The sequence below is a fragment of the Onychomys torridus genome, chromosome 4 (genome assembly GCF_903995425.1).
Source record: "Onychomys torridus chromosome 4, mOncTor1.1, whole genome shotgun sequence".
Taxonomy (NCBI): domain Eukaryota; kingdom Metazoa; phylum Chordata; class Mammalia; order Rodentia; family Cricetidae; genus Onychomys; species Onychomys torridus.
The window spans coordinates 50,452,099-50,470,746 of NC_050446.1; the positions used below are offsets into that span (position 1 = coordinate 50,452,099).

The 18,648-nt window shown below is 44.7% G+C and overlaps 1 protein-coding gene across 5 annotated transcripts in view; it reads right to left on the reverse strand.

Moving 5' to 3' along the window:
• Positions 1 to 18,648, reverse strand: part of Wipf1 (WAS/WASL interacting protein family member 1) — a 110,044-nt gene that overhangs the window by 10,427 nt on the left and 80,969 nt on the right. For all 5 annotated transcript variants that reach the window (XM_036185084.1, XM_036185086.1, XM_036185087.1 and 2 more), the window contains exons 2-4: positions 12,939 to 13,027; positions 9,484 to 9,613; positions 2,647 to 2,817 (exon numbers count right to left, since the gene is read on the reverse strand). In XM_036185084.1, coding sequence (XP_036040977.1) covers positions 2,647 to 2,817; positions 9,484 to 9,613; positions 12,939 to 12,989 — 352 coding nt within the window. In that variant the 5' untranslated portion in view covers positions 12,990 to 13,027. The remainder of the gene's footprint in view (positions 1 to 2,646; positions 2,818 to 9,483; positions 9,614 to 12,938; positions 13,028 to 18,648) is intronic.

Here is an 18,648-nt window from a genome sequence, read left to right on the forward strand (position 1 = left end):
CCTTCAACTATTTGATGTGTTTGTGTGGGTCTCCTGGAGGCAGAGACATACAGCTCTGTTTATCTTCCAGGTACAGGTTTTGCAGCCAGACTTTCAAAAGAATGCACTAAAGCATCTGTGGTGAAAGTTCCGGAGAGGTCTCTGACTGCATAGAACAAGAAGGCATGCATAGCCTGGATAGATTTGTGCTAATAGCTGTCATGGCCCTCCACTACTCTTTATTCGCTTGGTCCTTGTATTTCTCAGATTTGAAACACAGTTTAGTCAGCCATATTAGGTGAGTGAATGCAGTTACTCCAAAGTAAGTCTCTGTGTGGGAGGGTTTACCTAGTCCCCTCGAGAAAAAAAAAAGCTCAAGGTGTGTGTGTGTGTGTGTGTGTGTGTGTGTGTGTGTGTGTGTGTTTGTGCGCACGCTTGTGTGTGTGTTTAGGGGTGGGACCTAGTGCATTTAAGAAAAAAAAACTAGGAAGGAAAAATTGAAAACAGGAAGAACTTCATTTGCAAAGAAGTAGGCACTCCCCCATACACACTTGGATGTAACAATTCTGTAAGACCTTTGTTCAACAAGTGTAGTGGATATTTGGCCAAACTAAATGATTACGGAAGAACTAAGGGGAAAGGAGAAAGGGAATCTAAACAGCCCCTCCCAAGTCTGAAACCCAACGTAATTCTTTTTTTATTTTTGTAAAGATTCACTTATTATGATTCTGAGTGTTTTGGCCATATGTTACATATGTGCGTCACATGTTTCCGGTGCCCTTGGATCTTCTGGAGTTGGCCTTGTCATGCCATGAAGGTGCTGGGCTCAAACCCAGGTCCTGTGGAAGAGCAGCCAGGGCTCTTAACCCCTGAGCTGACTCTCCAGCTTCCTCAAGTGATTCCTGGAAAAATGGTTACCACTGAAACTGTAGGACACTACCGCTACATGAAATTCAACTGTGAATTAAATAACGTACAAATATTTACTGTACACCCATTTTTCTAGATGTTAGAAATAGCTTGATAAGCAAAACACAAAAGTTCTCTCCTGTATTGTATATTCTTGTGAGGAGAGAAATGGTAGGCTGGTGAGAGGCATTTTCTAACGTTATTAGCACTAAAGAGAAGCCAAATCAAGAGATATCAGACCTGATGGGGCCTGGAGACTGCCTCTGTGAATAGGCTGTGGGAACTGAGGCTAACAGGAAGTGGCCAGCTTGGGGAAGGTGAGGCGGAGTGTACTTGAGGTAGTGAGGGCTTCTGGGCACAAAAGGCCCTGACATGGACAGAAGCGTCACACTCCAAACAGAAGCCTGGGTGCCTCAGCCCCACAGGATTGAATCCACAGGAAATGGAGCCCCAGTGGCCAGGCTACTAAGAGCCTTGTAGGCCAGAAGGAGTTAGAGTTCATCTCCCACACAAGAAGCACTTGGATAGGTTTATTCAGTGGAGTAACATGAACCTGAGATAATTTTTAATTGTGATTTTAGCACTGTAAAGCTGTCTTTATCTGGACTAGGTGATATAACCTGCGTCACCAGCTTGTGCTATGTCTTCCAAATTCACCTGGAAGCTGTAGTCAACACCTGTCCTAAAACAGCGCCACATCCGCCGGCACTGACTTCAGCGTCTTCTTCATTTTGCTTTCTCTTTCTTTTATTTCTTTACCTTTGTCAAAGCACCAAATTCATGCATCTGGCAGCTGCCTAACATCCCTTTGTGTGTTTTAGGGAAATGATTTTATATTTGAATACAAGACTGGCAAGAGAGGACCCTTTGCCAGCCACCCCTGAGGACCAGTGGCTTCGACTTCCGGTGAACGCCAGGGGTCCAGACTGTTGTGTGAGCTTACCTTCAAGCTGAGTGTACAAGGCTCTTAGAATCCTAAGTGAATTCTGTGAGAGTGTACAAGGCTCTTAGAATCCTAAGTGAATTCTGTGAGAGTGTGCAAGGCTCTTAGAATCCTAAGTGAATTCTGTGAGAGGTGCAAGGCTCTTAGACTCCTAAGTGAATTCTGTGAGAGTGTACAAGGCTCTTAGAATCCTAAGTGAATTCTGTGAGAGTATACAAGGCTCTTAGGATCCTAAGTGAATTCTGTGATGAGCTTGTATCCCATCCCCAAGCTGTATCATCATAGACCTGCCAATACTGCAGTGTCTATGGTTCAAAATACAACTTTCCAGGATTTCAGACAAGGGATGTCCTATTGGTACTCAGAACACTCAGAACATTTGTAATACCAAATATCTGCCATGCAAAGCACCTGCTGCTCTTTATTGAGGTCTGTAGCTATATTTTTCTAGGACATTCTCCATAGCGTATTTGAAAATGACTTATGTGTGTCTGTCTGACATAGAAAGCTACTCTCCCAGGATACTGGGTAGAGTCTGGGGGAGGCAGGACCCATCCCCCACTTCCCCTTTTCCATCCTCCAGGCTGCAGCTCACCCTTTAGAAAAGCATGGAGGATGGGCTACCCTGAGGATACTGTCTAAATATTTCATAACTCTACAGGACTGCCTGGCCCTGTAGAGTCCCTCATAAAACAGGGTGACATCTTAAACAATGTAAATTTTTTTTTAAAAGACAGAGCCTCAGGCAGGTCCGCCAAGCCTCCAAACTGCCAAAATGCCTGTTGTTCTGATCATCAGAGAAAGACAGAAGATACCATTATCCCTGTTGGCGGTGGACCTCAGCTTCGGCATTCCGGCCTGGAATAGTCCTCCCAATCCGGGGGGTCCACCCCCTCCAAAATTTCCACTGCCGCCACTGCTGCCTCCTCCACCTCCACCACCTCCACCGTAGCCACCACCACCACTGGCACCGGCTCCTTTTGGTTCTGCAGAAGGAAGAAAATACACATGAGAAAACACAGGGGTATTACCCGTCCTAGCCCCAGGAAAAGCCGTAAGCCAGTGATGCCAGTGCAGGCGGGCACTGGGCGTCCACGGGATGATGGTTTCTTCACTCAGCTGAGGGATTTTGTTTTTTTTTGTTTTTTTTTTTTTTGTTTTGTTTTGGTTTTGGTTTTGGTTTTTCGAGACAGGGTTTCCCTGTGTAGCTTTGCGCCTTTCCTGGAACTCACCTGGTAGCCCAGGCTGGCCTCGAACTCACAGAGATCCGCCTGCTTGCCTCCCGACTGCTGGGATTAAAGGTGTGTGCCACCACCGCCTGGCAGACACGCTCTTTATTATGCACTTAATTGTGTCTCTGAGGAGTTTTAAGGGGTTGCCTTACCAACAGAACAGAAGAGGTTTGGGTCCAGTGGTTGAAGAAACAGTAAGAGGTGGTAGTCTGTCACTATGATCCCCTCACTGGGTTGACTGTCATATTAGTATCTATTTGCGTTATATCCTAACCTTTAGCAAGTAAATAATCTTCAAAGAGACTCTTAAGGGAAGAGGAGGGGAGATTAAGCAAGAGAAAACACATGGTAATACTGTGCAATCTTGGGTTTGGGAGGCTGAGAGGCAAGTGAATCTTGAGTTCCAGCAGGCTGGATTATGTCGTGAGGACCAGGCTAGCTAGCCTGGGCTACATAGACTCTGTCTCAAAACAGATAAACAAAACAGGAATATAAGACAAAACAAAACAACAAAACTAATAGGGTGATAAAAAAGCAAATAGAAAAATGCAGGAGAGCCGGGAGGTGGTGATGCATGCCTTTAATCCCAGAACTCAGGAGGATTTCTGTGAGTTTGAGGCTAGCCTGGTCTACAGAGCAAGATCCAGGACAGGCACCAAAGCTACACAGAGAAACCCTGTCTCGAAAAACCCAAAGACAAAACAAACAAACAAACAACCAAACGAACAACCAGGAGAAATAACTAAACAAAGAGAAAAAATAGCCAATAGTCTCTTGAAATGTCCATTATTGAGATGTACTTTTGCCAGCATTTTTTTCATCTTTATGTTTTTCTTAAAAATGATCAACTCTGGGCCAGTGGGATGGCTCTGTGGGTAATGGCCATGGCACCTGAGCCTGACAATCTGAGTTCATTCCCCGGGACCCACACGATGAAATGGTCTGATCCGCTCATGTCAAGACGGAAGGGCACTCTACAGAGTTGTCCTGACTTCCACAAGAGTGCCATGCTGCCTGCCTGCTTGCACACACACCCCACAGCCCCCCCCACACACATGTACACACTCCAGTCACACATACATACACCTCACAGCAACACACACACATGTACACACACTCCACAGCCACACATTCCATAGTCACACATACACACACACACACACTCTCCACAGCCACACATTCCATAGTCACACATACACACACACATACACACACCCCACAGCCACACATACACATACACACACACACACACACACACTCCACAGCTACACATTCCATGGTCACACACACACACACACACACACATACACACACCCCTCAGACACACACACACACATACAGACACACACACACACACTCCAGTCTCACACACACATACTCCACAGTCACACACACACACACACACACACACACACACACACACACAGCTACACACTCCATGGTCACACATACACACATGCACACACCCCACAGATCCTGTCACACACACCCCCCACAGCCACACACACACATGCACATACCCCCACAGCCACACACACATGCTCGTCACACATACACATACACACACACACACCCTCCACAGTCAAATACACACACACATGCATACAGCCTCACAGCCACACACACACAAGCACACACACACACAACCTCACACAAAAACACGTTTAGAAAAGTGAAAAATAAGCAAAAGACTGCACTGTATTTTAGAACATGAATGTATTATTTGTTTAACCACCTACTTAACTGACGGCCTTTTAGGTTGATTTAAAATTTTTTTAAATGTAGAGCCCAAATGTAAGCTTCAACAATTTAACATTCTTTGCAAACTGATAAGATTTTGTTTTATTTTACATTTATTTGCAAAAATGGTGAAAGATTTTTGAAACAGGAGACGAACAGGAGGAAGAGGAGAAGAGGCTGCCTCCACCCTGTCCAGCTTCTGTGTAGTTTCCTACCACCCTACAGTTATAACCCTGACTGTAGAAGATTAGAGCCCTGCCAGTTATATTTGTCCAAAGAAACACAAATTGTCACAGTCTGCTGAAGGAAGTCGATGCCCACTCCCACATTCAATATGCCTGCATGTGTGGCACTCTGGTTTTCCTTTGTACTGATGACATCATATGATTAATTAATGAGTTAAATAAGAAATGTTGGCATATTCATTTATATCTCTGGGAGACATAGTTTTTTTTTTTAATTCATCTTTTTAGTAACTTATGTACATATGTGTGTGTTTAAGGTTAAACACGGATGAAAGTCCTATTTCCCCACCTGCACCTGGTCCTGGAGAAGTACCACATGGCTGAGATCTACACATTAATTGGCAGTAACCCACACGTAGGTAATATTTACATTTTACATCTGGAAACAAAGCAAAATTTGCTATTTATGTCTTTCAGATTGGGGATGGGTGGATTTGCAGTTGTGTGTGTGTGTGTGTGTGTGTGTGTGTGTGTGTAGACAGAGTCTCACTGGGTAGCCCTGGCTGGCCTGGAATTCACTCTGTAGCCCAGGCTGGCCTTGATCTCACAGATCCACCTGCCTTTGCCTCCCGAGTGCTGGGATCTAGGTGTGTGCTGTCACACTGTGCTAAAGGTTAGTAGTTTTTATGATATGGGCTACACATGCTTTTTCTTAGGGTTCCTCCAAGGACGTGTGTGTGTGTGTGTGTGTGTGTGTGTGTGTGTGTGTGTGTACTTTAAAATTTTGAAAAGGGCATTTTCTGATTACATTTTGTACTTAGTTATTATTGGCACCAAGAAATTTCATTTGGTTTGGCTACTTTGCTATATATTTTAAGTTAAAAATTTCAAAAAAATTGATGATCTTTTATTTTCTAGTAGGCATACAGTTTTCAAATAAAAATGGTTTTCTCCTCTCTAAGAACTGTGACCCTTCTTTCTGTTTTATGTAAATAATTACTCTGATGGCTGAACCTCCTAAACAATGTGGATTATCAATGTTGCTATGGTAACCATGTTCTGATTTTAATGAGACCACTCCTGTTCTGAAGCTAAATATTAACTATTAGATTACCAGAGGTTTTTTTGTTTGTTTTTTGTTTTTAAATATTTACTGTTAAAGATTCTTCTATGTTAGGCTTGAAGACTTATAATATGGAATCTTACCCAATACCTATTTAACATTTACTGAGTTGATTAGATTATTATTTGATATGAAGAACAGATTTTAAATCTAGTACTGAAAAATGGGATTATCTTCGGTCTTGGTGAATTACTCTTTCTGGTTTTTTCCTCAGTGTTTTCTTATTCATGATAAGCAGTACATGTCAGTTTTTTATTTCTGGAACTCCTGTGCTGACACTTTGTTTGGGTGGCTGTCCTGTACTTGATAGGGCATTTACCTCTGACCTCTCTCCACTGAAGCCTCCCATCCCTACCCAGGTAGAGATGGCTAAGGATGTCATCCAAGGTTAGCAGGAAATAACTCAGTGGTGGAGCACTTGCCTAATGCTCTTGGCTATGGCCTCTGTCCCCACGACAAAATGAAAACAAGAAAACATTCACAAGAGTGTCTGGAGACACTGCCATAGATCCTCCGGAAGCAGGATTACCTCCTGATGCAAACCACCAGCCTGCAGACTTCTTGTGTGCACAGCTTTCGCTTCATTTTGCATCAGGATGACAACAGTTTCATGACGTCCTACCAGAGGGCTTTCTGTGGCTTCCTGCTCAGGAATGACTTACATAGCATTTGACTATTAAGCTGTTTCTGGAAATTCAAAGCCTAGAACTTACTAATAAAAACCATTTGATTCCACAGTTTTTCAGAGAGAAAATAATCTTAGAAAGTTTTCATTGTTTACGCAGGCTTCCTAAGTAAAGTTTGGTAAATTAATGATTTCTTAGGAAATTAATTTCTTCATGATTTTAAGATGAGCTGAGCACATGAAGCACACCTGTAATCCCATCACTCACAAAGGAAGTAGCTGAAGGTATTTCAGCATGTAACTTCATTATTCAATCCTTAATTTCAGAAAATTTGTTTCAGATCTCTTTATTGACTTTCTGAGATTTCACTGTACCCATCAATGTGTTTTTCTAAATTAGTCCGATCTCTCCATCGTTCCTAGGTGTCCAGCTCTCTGCTGAAGACAGAATCTGATAATGACCTGACAGCAGGCTAAGCCCAACTGCAGCAACAATTTCCAGAGTGTTTGCTTGCTTTAGAATGAAGTTTAAAATTTTACTAATTTTAACTACCAATAACATAACATTGTCCTTGTCATTCAAATACTATTCATCACTGAATAATACATCTTACAATACCACACATACACACAGGACACACTGACACGGTATTGTAAATTGAAAGTATGCTGCACTGTAAGACACATCCATCAGTCTTGTCTACCTGGAGCTCCACCCATCATTCATATAGGGAAGTGCTAGGGTCTGGGTATCACTTATGAGTATCACTCAAGGCTCACATGTGGGAAACCTAGTCCTCAGTGTGACCGGTAGGAAACAGGGGCTGGTGGGACATAGTTAGGCCATTGTGCATGAGGGGTAGGGGTATGTGTGGGGGGAGTGTGTGTGTGTGGGGGGGGGTGTACTTGTTATTGCCCTCAGAAGGAACTAATGTGGTTTCATAGGACTCCGGTTAATTCTGAAAGGGTTTATTATAAAACAGCAAGACTGGTTGTTCCTGTCTCTGGTTTTCTGTCTTGCTTTATGGTCTGCCTTATGCCTATACTTCTGCCATTCCTGTAATGCCATCCCCATGAGGTCCTCATCAGTGTCAGGCCAGTGCCAACACCATACTCTTAAACCTCTAAACGTCTTTTCCTTATAAAGTGCCTAGTATCAGGTATTTTGTTACAGTAACAGAAAGTGGACTAATACAGAAAAGTGAAATTGAGAACATCTGACTGGCTCAAGGCTATTTCATGTCAAGGGCAGGACAGGGCTGAATTAAAAAGCTATCATGATATAGAGCCCAGGGAGGTTTTGCAAACAAATACAAAACCACGCAAGACTTTTGTTATTTGCAAAGAGCCTGGACAGCGGTATGGGTATCCAGTTAAGTAAGGACAATGAGGGCAGACATCGGGCTACAGCTGTCAGGTGCACACCCTCAGCACCACTGAGCTGGAGAGGAAAAGGCTAAATGTTATTTCCATACACTGGAAGACATGGACCTTGAAGATGAGGAGGAGTTTCCATTAGGAGTCAGGAATAGGCGCAGGCTGTCCAGTTTCCTTCAGAGTTGGCAAGAAACTCACACCTACTCTTCAAGGTTCCGGACTCTTAGAGGAGAGCTGGTGTCCTCTCTCCTAGAGTTGCTACTTCTGCAGCTGCACACTACAGACCACAACTCAGATGTTGGACCAAAGCTTCCCAGCTAAACTGTGCTGGGCTCCCAGACATGAACACTGTGGGGTATTTAGAGATGGACTGTTGGTCAAAAGCTGAAAATCCACAGTGCCTTTCTGAATGTCGTGCATTCTGATATGCACCCGACAACAGAGTCCTGTTCAAAGTCTTTATTTTCCTCCTTTTCATTTTCCTTCCTTTGCTTCCAACTCTGACCCCCGCCCCCAGACACATACCACACACACACTTCTCCCTTTTCTACCCATTAGGCCCTTTCCCCAGGGATTCCCCACCTATCTCTGTCCCCCCTAAACCCTGCATCCTTAATCACCTGTCTGCAAAGCTGTACTTGGTGACTGCCAGTTTCTAAATGAGATCTGAGGCTATGATAAACCCCGGCGCTATCAAAAGGACAACGTCAAGACCTCACTCCAGTCAGGGATGGTTCTCACTCCATTGTAAACGCCAATGAGGAGGCTTACATTGTGCGTCCTTGTTTGTTTATATAAACCCTGTTTTACTGCAGAAGACTTCTCGGACTCAGATGTACAGATAAGCAAGTTGTGATCTCATTTCCTCTCTCCAACCTCCTGGGAATCACATCTTTCTCTGGAGTTCCACTCTGCAGACAACAGAGCACTATACAAGCATTATCTCACTTGCAGCTTACAATAGACTCATGTGGCCAGTAACAAGGCATCATCTCCACTTTGCAAATGAAGATATTAAGGCTGGAAGTTGTGGCCTGATGGCCGTGCAGGGCCCTGACTCCTGATTCGAAGGCCATAGCACTTTCCATGTCTCATGCCTCCTTGTCATCTGTGATGCCAGGAGCAATGGTTTAATCTCCAGAAAGCGCTATGAATAATTCAGAGAATCGCCGCTGTGTGTTTCTTGGACAAAGAATTATTATGCTGGCTTCCTGGAGCATTAGAGGGGGCTCAAGCCAAAGCTGCGGCCACAGTGACTAACACAGGCCTGTCTTTTGCTAGCTCTGCAGCTGTTGGTAGCAAGAGGGGGAGGGGGTAAGTTGACCACTAGGCTGTAAACCAGTTGGCACTACAGAAGAGTTTTCACTTACTGTCCAGTATTGGCGCACTTCTGTCATTGGTGACCGTCTTCTTCAGTTTCTTCCCTTTGCTGATGTCGGAGAGAAGAGCATTCCTCCCAGCCTGCTCTGTCTTATTCAAGGTCGGTTTCTCGGTATTGGCCTGAAAGGTAACCACACAGGCTCATCTGCCACCCTTGAGGTAAAATCACTGTGGTTTTAAGAGTCTGGGCTATAAACTCTGTGTGAGGTTTGAATTCCATGCCATTCTTTTTAAGACTAGCTATCTGGGAGCAGATATGGCAACAAAACACAGGAAGAGTAGGTCTGTGATAAAAATTTCAATTTTCAGACCATAATCTTCCCATAAACAGACAGGGTGTGCTGGTCCCCTCACATGACTCTGCTGTCTCTCTTCTGAGGCTGTGTCCTGAAGAACAGAAGGCCTCTCCCATCGTTCAGCACCTACCCGCTGCAAGGAATTACCAGACTCTGTCAGACCAGGGTAGGTTTTAAAACTCACTAAACTTTTAGGAAACATCTCCCTCTGAATACATTGACAGAAGTGATTTTCTCTTTTAATCTGTCAGATGTATTACAGCATAATTTCTATCATAGTGACTCTCTCTCCTGTCAGCTCACAGTACCATTAGTTTTGACTAACATATAGTCAAGATATGGAATAGAATATTTTTCCTTACTCCACAATTCCCTCATATTCTTCTGACTGTAAGATGTTTCTGATGTTTAATCCCTTTGAAAGCTTAGCTCAGAGAAAGTACATCACTGCTTAAAAATGTTTGGGCATTTCTTATAATCAGTCCTAGAGTTTGTCAGTGGGAAACTGAGACCTTGACTCCTTACAGTTACTTTAGGAATGTGGACACTCGGGGTCTAACACATAGATGGGAAAGTAAGCATTTCTCACATGTGGATACTGGCTGGCTCTGCTCCTCCCAGGGAAAGTGCAGCTGCCTCAAAGCCAAAGCTCCTTCCAGCGGGCGTCCTCCAGGGACAGCCCCACCCTTCTGAAAGGGGTGAGATCCCAGATAAGCTGGTTATGGGCATGAGAAGTAAAGCTGGAGAAACACGGCTTGATGCCTCCTTCTGCCTCCCGCTGTCAGAGTGGGAGGCGGAAGGGCTACTCGGGATCACTGGACATCGCGTGGCAAACATGGTATGCTAGCCCTTGGTTGTGATGGCAACAGCTAAGCACTTTCAGTGTCCTGAATTTCATTTTAACTTCAGTCTTCATTGACCCCGTATGCTATTTCCACTTTACAGACACACGCGTGCACACAAACCCAAAGCAAAAACACCAATGAAAACATGCAAGTAAGTTAAATTCTCCCTCCCCCCACAGAGTCCAAGAGGAGGAGGAGGAGCTGAGATCTGAACACTGGCTGTAAGACTCCAGGGCCTTCCCTAGAATCTGAAGGAAGGGTAAATGTGGGCTCCCAAATGTTCCTTCTTCATCAGCCCTCAACACTCCTCCCACCCCCCCCCCCCCCCCCTGCACCCTTCCCAAGCAGCCTGCTGGGAGCGTCCCACTGTCCTTCCAGATACATTCTTCACAGAGGTAACTTGGTCTCGCTAGTGACTTTATTCTCGCTTACACCTGAAACACCATGGAGGGACCTTTAAAAACCACCTGGTCCCTTCATTTTAAGAATGAAAATCAGCTCAGGCCCAGAGATTAACTGATGTGTCAACAGCCTTCAACAGTGGCTTCCTGCTCTGCTTGAAGATTTATTGTCGCCTGACCTCCTTGGATGCCAGCCTCTCTCATGTAGCAGACCAGGACCCTTAATTGCATTGCTCAGCTGGGTCAGTGTCCCCTGATGGCCACCAATCCACCTTCCCTTCTGGATCTTGTGAGTTCTCTGTTTGCATCCCTGGTTGGTCTCTAATCAATCTCATGTCTCAGTCTCTGGAGTTTGGATTACAGGTGAGCCACCACATCTACCTTTAAACTTTAATCCTTTAGGGGCAACATTCATGGTTTTCAAAATCTCCTCATCCTATGTTACTTATTTAATATTTTCCTTAAATTCGTTCACTATATTATTTTCTGTACTGTTTTTTAAAAGAACACTTTCTTTTCAATGAAATCACTGGCTTTTAAATCAGCCCCTGGCTTTGACGTGCCAATCATAAATTTTTAGAACACATATTAAAATAAATATATCATCATTAACATTCTAAAACTTAACCCATGTGCCAATTAATAATGATAGGCAACTCACATTTTGGGAGAGATACAGATAAACTAATCTTGCCACATTAGTCAGCTAAGGGTGTTTTCTAATTAATCCACACAAGAGCTGCTTAAAATTTCATGGATTGACGCTCTTATAAAAAGAAAAATAAATCATTATAAAAACAAACTGGTTAAAAAGATGCATAAACCCTACCTTAGAATAAACCTAATTCCCATCAAATTGCTATAAATATTTCTAAATGCTTAAACACAATTTCTGCCTTTTTGCCCTAAGGCAAAGGAAGCTGAGGGATCAATTGTTAGTGGTCTGGAGACTCAGAAGAGTTATAGAAATGTGTCTCATGGGAGCCTGGAGCAAGGGACTTTTTCTCCCTAAGCCTCAGTTTCCCTATATAAGAAATAAAGGCATGGGTCATCAGTGTGCGGCTCCCAAGCAGCAAGGCTCCTGTGGTGGCGGGGGCTTTGAGATGAAGTGTATCTTGGGGTCTTCCTGAAAGAAGATGTACTAAATTCCACAACGGGCTCATCAAAGGACCAGGAGTCCAGTGACGACATTCTTTTGGGAAGGACTGATTCCAGATACAGGACAGGTTTAAGTAGGGTATGAGAGTATGGAAGGGTGGTGGTGATGGTGACAGGGATAGTTCAGAGTGTGAAGAACAGAGTGTGAAGAAAGGGGAGAAGGTGGAGAAGAAGAAAGGAGTCAGACTGGAAGACATGGATACATTGCAGAGAGCCCTCGCTTTCTGGATCTGCACACCCAGAAGTGACTGGCTAGGCGCTGAGTTTATCTGAATGGAGAAACAGGGCATCCTGCTTCAGAGCTGTCCTGAAAAGCCTTATTTTAAACTATCCCATGTGCCTTGATGTGCCTGGTAGAGGAAGCCTAATGATCCATACTCCAGGCTCCGCAGCCTGCATCCCAGGAGACCTTGACCAACATATCCTTTGTGTTGCCTAGCTTCGAGAGATCTCAACTAGGTTCTAACCTCAGAAAAGACTGGACCCTGGCAAGGCCTTCTATAGTAGACGTATGCCAGAATGCTAATGCACTTACGGCACAACTACATGCCAGGGCTTGACTTTGGTCTTTTTCATGAAAAGAGCACAGGGAGAAAGCCTGTGCTGGCCCACTCCATAACTAATCCCAGCTCTTGGGAGGTGAAGACAGGAGTCGCGGACCAGCTTGGACTATGCAGCAAGACCCTTTCTAAGGAGATTTTTTTTTCTTTTTCTAAGAAAAAGTGAATAGAGCAAAGGTACTTACCAGAGCAAATGTTGGTGGTGGTGGCGGTGCTGGCGGGGGAGGGACAGGCATCTTGGACAGTTAAAATTTCAACAGTCTTGTGGATAAATCTGTAAAAACGAAACACACTGGTGTGTTAGATCATTGAGTACTGTTGGTCCGAACTTTCCTCCTATTCTCCTGCAGTGACGCAGGCTACCTTTTCGAAGCGGATGGGGTGCACTAGTACTCCCTCACTGCTCAGGTGGGACTGTCTAGGGGGACCGTGGTGTGAGAGGGTGTGTGAGAGGAGGTGCAGGGGCACTGAAAGTCATACCCAGTACTAAGACTGCTCAATTCTGTCCGTGCGCACTGCAGGCCACAGTGGAACCCAGCGGCTCTGCGTCTGTGCCCGCAGAAGCAGGAAGATTTCCCGGAAGCTACTGAAAATGAATCTCAGTCTGGTCAAACACATGTCAAGGAGCACATCCTCTCCCTCACTCATTTGCATAAAGTATTTCCTGCTCTCCCACCTTCCAGCTCCCCTTGAATCAGGTCCAACATTTTAGTAAAATCCCTAGGTGGTTGCCTGGTGATGGTGGTGGCGGCAGCGGCGCCCATCTTTAACCCCAGCACTCAGGAGGCAGAGGCGGGTGGATCTCTGTAAGTTTGAGGCCAGCCTGGTCTACAGAGCAAGTTCCAGGACAGGCAGGGCTAAATAGAGAAACCCTGTCTCGAAAAATAAAAAAAAATCTCTAGATGGGTCAAACGCATTAAAATTGAAGAGTCTTTATTACACAGTTTGCGCTTTAAGCCAGTGAGCAGCCTGGGACACTAGCCACCTGAGTTCTATACAACATAAGCCCAAATTCCAAACACAGGAATTATTTGCCTTTATTCTCAGTAGTCTCCCCCAAGTGCAGAAAACAATTTCTTGGAGCTTAAATATTAATTTAGCTCAACCACTAAAAAGTTGATGTGGAAAATTCACGCCTTGAAACAAGCCATTCATTGAAATACTGTGGACAGCTTGCTTCCTGTGAACATTGCTAGATTCCTCACACCTGCTCCTAAACAAGCCTGAAGACATCTGGGACTCATTCCCTTCAAAGGGAGCTAAGGATGAAATGGAACTTAGTCCCGTGTGGGGGGGCACCCCTGCAATCCAAGTACTTGCTTGGGAGGCAGAGCAGGAGAACCATGGCAAGTCTGAAGCCTACACAGTGAGTCTGGTCTACACAGCAAGCTCCCCCCACCATGTTAGCCAGAGCTACAGAGAGACCCAGTAGGGAGCAGGGTGGCGAGTGTACTTTCCAGGTTATTTACTCAGTTACTAACTTCAACAACACTGCAAGCTAGCTCAGCCTCAATCATCTTATAGCCAGGAATTCCAAGACCTAGAGAAACTGAGTCCCTCACTAAAAATCCCCAAGTTCGTTCATTAGAATCGTGTCTTTGGTCTCTGCTCTCCCATTGGGGTATACCGCCCTGCTCTCCCACTGGACTAAACCACGCTGCTCCCTGCTCTCCCACTGAGCTACACTGCCCTGCTCTCCCTACTGGGCTACACCACCCTGCTCCCTGCTCTCCCCACTGGGCTACACTGCCCTGCTCTCCCCACTGGGCTACATTACCCTGCTCCCTGCTCTCCCCACTGGGCTACAGTGCCCTGCTCTCCCCACTGGGCTACACCGCTCTGCTCCCTGCCATTTGAAGCAGTTTTTTGGTAAAGCTTGCTTGTTACCTAGACTGGAATCCTTTGAAATAAGCAACTGTCCTAGACTAGGACATCTCTGCAGCTCCAGATGAACTATCCCCACGCTCACCTCACTGCTAAAAGGCTGCTGCTCCAACTTTTGCTCTTTAGCTGACTAGTGTCTAAGCATGGTCTGGACCCTTCCGGGCTGAGCCTTAAGGGAGCTTTTTTCAAATCCCAGAAATCCCAGATGCCAGTCTTGGCACATCACTCACCACATGGATCAAAGAAGACCAATTTTGTGTCTCCCCAGGCTGGGCTCACTGCCAGGCCACATCTTGGCTGTCTTCTTACCAGACTATGGACTCCACCATGTCTCCCCAGTGACATAAAGTAAGGTTCTCACTAAATACTCGGAGGGAAGGAGCAGGGATTACATGAGCAGACCCAGTGCTTGTCACTGGAATGGCTCACAGTACACCTAGCGTTCTATGAGGCTTGGGCAAGGAATGTGTGCATCTCAGAGGGGCTTGCTAGTGTTCACTGCTGAGACTTTTTATGGCAGCTTGGGACTTCCTGAGTGAATTAAAACCCCAAGACCTTGAAAAGCAGGGCTTTCCAGTGTCTCCTACAGCCTTCATGTGTCGGAGTTGGCCTCCCTGGAGGATCCTGGCATCAGGGCACAGACCCTAAGGGACCAGCATTCCTCTATGGATCATCATACCCACAGGGTCCACAGATGGAATCAGGCACTTGTGAATTCGGGTGACCCAAACCAAGTGACTATTTTAGAAGTACAATGCCATGGTTCAAGACTGCACTGGACAGCACACCCTGATCCTAGAGCCCCTGGGTACCTCACAGCTGGGACCCATTTGTTAACTATGCAGCACTGCTTATGAAGAATACCATGAATGAAAGAATTGCTAGCCCACTCCCTTTTCTAGAGAGGCTCAACCACAGATTTGCCCCAGGAAGCTCACAACTTCTCCAATACGCTAGGAAGACTGAATTATCCCTGAATCAAAATGAATGGTTTTGAATGAATGGATGGATGAATGAATGAGAGAATTTGCTGGTCATCAAAATAAGCTGCTTCTTGGTCTAAAGCTAATTAAGAATCCAATCTGTAGTTGACTCTATGAGGCCCACACTACTAAATAATCCAAAGGGAGGATTTCCAATAAACTCACCGGGAGCATCACAGTTGTTGGAAGGGGGCGTTCTAACCCTGGGGGGTGGGCATGGGGTTCCATTAGAGAAGTGGCTTTATCTAGTTGTGTGTGTGTGTGTGTGTGTGTGTGTTGTTGTTGTTGTTGTTGTTGTTGTTGTCTTTGAACTGCTGGGGGCTGTTTGAAAACTCAGAGCATCTTGCTCTGTAAACATTGCCAGAAGTTGCCCTTAAACACTATGCTACATAAAAAACGGAACAGAGGAAAGTAGCCCTTTCTCCACAAAAGTGTGCCCTGTGTGTGGGAGGATGGGGGAGGGTATCTCCGAAACAAGCCAACAGACCTGAAGGTCCAACTCCTCTCTTGCCCTCGGTATTTTTACATTCTCTCTATAATTAAAGTCCAATAACAGTTTATATACAGCGCCTTTAATTTGTTTCCATTATTGTTTGTGTGCTCCTGGATCCCTTCCAACTTAGTTTTGTTCTTTTCTACCCGATTCCAAGGGGGAACATTGTGGAACATAGCAGCCAACCCAAAACTACACCAAAAAGTTCTGTTTGTCCTCAGAAAAAAGCTTTCAGTAATAATTAACTTTTAGATTTAAACAGAGCCGGGGTAAATTAACACCCAGAAATGGTTCTTATTTTGATGTATATCCTCCTAGCTTATAAATACATGTATGTATGTATGCCTGGGCATCTATCCACCCCTCTCTCAGGCTAGGGAAATGTGTTTCTCTCTCTCTCTCTCTCTCTCTCTCTCTCTCTCTCTCTCTCTCTCTCCCTTCCTCCCTCTCCCCCCATTTCAACCATGATATTAATATAAGAAGTTTTAGAATACATATAACTCACTAATGTTTAAGTAAGTCAAAGGTCTTAAATTTGCATTGTTATTACAACCATAAAATAAATAAATGTAAGGGCATTCACTCCAGAGGCTATGGGGCTATTCAAAGGCACATGAACTTATTGAGGAATATGAAATTGCTGCTAAAATCATGAATTTTTTAAAAGCTCAGAGTTTTGAGATTCCTACTGGAAAAATTCTTCCTGATTTTATCCTTTAGAGACTCCACAATGCAAACTGGGTTGGATGTCTTTAAGACCTGAAAGCCATTAAAACTAATTAAGGTGAATTTGGCTTTGTTCTTCAACTTCCTGTAAAAGGGTTCAATGGGAAAATTGATGCTCACAGTAAACCACAGTCATCCTGTTTCTTTAACACCATCTTTTCACAGGTGCAGTTGCCTGTCGTTTCTATTTTATGACACCAGTTGCTAGGCAACATCTCTTTCCCCTCCCCTCCCCCCATCACACACTTGATATCCTCTATGGCCATTTTAGAGACTTAAAACCCGTGTAGACCGGCTTGTCGCTATTACTGTTGGTTACTTCGGCCCTCCTGAACTGAAGGTGTGCCCCAAATTGTGTCCAGTGTGGAACCCATGAAGGCTGCCCAGAATCCTCCGAGGTCCCCTGCACTTGTTCCAGGCTCAGAGGCTCATTTGAAACAAGAGCTTCTGTGATGTCTCGGGCTGTTTTCTTTCTCGTGGTAGCAGGTTGTGCCTGCTGCCCTTGGAAGGCCACGGCTAACTCATTCTGAGTTCTAGAGAAAGAGGAGGTCTAGGGCTGAGGCTACAGGGTGCTGGTAGGGTGCTTGCCAGCATGTGGCCCCAGAAGCACTCTCCAGAGCAACATGGAAACTGACCTGGGACACAGGTTCACAATTTCACTCCCATAGTGACTGCAGGAGAAACAGAGGTTACCATGAAGTTTACGTTTTAATCCACTATGTGACATATCTAAAAATTAAAAGAAATTATAGGCATCCCAAACCCTTCTAAAAGTAAGACCATGATGTTTAGCTGGTGACTCAGCTACCTCTTGATATAACTTACGGGATAAGGGCCAGGAATCTTTACTTCCTGCGTATAAGTGAAACTGATTTTCTTCCCACTGTCTTCCATCCTTTGCTAGCACCTTCTTTACAGGGGTCAAATCTCAAAGCTGAAGTTTCCCTGAATCCTCAGCACCATATTTAGTATTCCCAAGAGGATTAATCTCTGCCTCCAGCCTGCAGTACACACACACACACACACACACACACACACACACACACACACAGCACTCAGGTCAACATAGCCTTGTAATATGTGCTGAAATGTCACCAGATTTATTTCTAAAAAGGTCAAAATACTTAGAAAGGAAAATATTTTACTTGCGATTAATCATTTGAAGCACATTTAATGTTGCTATGATAATTAAAACGAAACATGTTGTCACCCCTGATTCTCGGGATCTGGAAACTTATCACACAAGTCCCAGCTGTGCAGGTGGAAAACGCTCTTGGAATCCAGAAATTTCCTCCACACTCAGCAGTCAGGTGGCCCTGGACAAATAACTTAGCCTAACTCCAGTTTCCACTGTGGATGGACATAATGGTACCTACTTAATTAGGGTTATTTTTGAGTTAAATGAGGCAGGGCTTAATAAGTATTAGCCATTTGTTAAAAGTTAAAAGCTAATAATAAAGGAAAAGCAAAAGTAAAGGACAAATCACACACTAAGTGATGAGTGAGTGTGAAACCTTAGCTCCCATGTGCACACCCATGTGCACACCCATGCCACCACTGAATCACAAAGGAGATGAAGAGACACATGCATAAGTCAGTCTTGGGGGCTGGAGAGATGGCTCCGTGGTTAAGATGTCTTATTGCTCTTCCAGAGGACCTGAGTTCGGTTTCCAGCACCCATATCACAGCTGCTTGTAACTCCAATTCCAGGGGATCCTATACTCTCTTGCCTCAGGAGGCACCTGCACACACATGATGCACATAAACTCACAAAGACACTCATGTGTGCATGTGCACACACACACACAC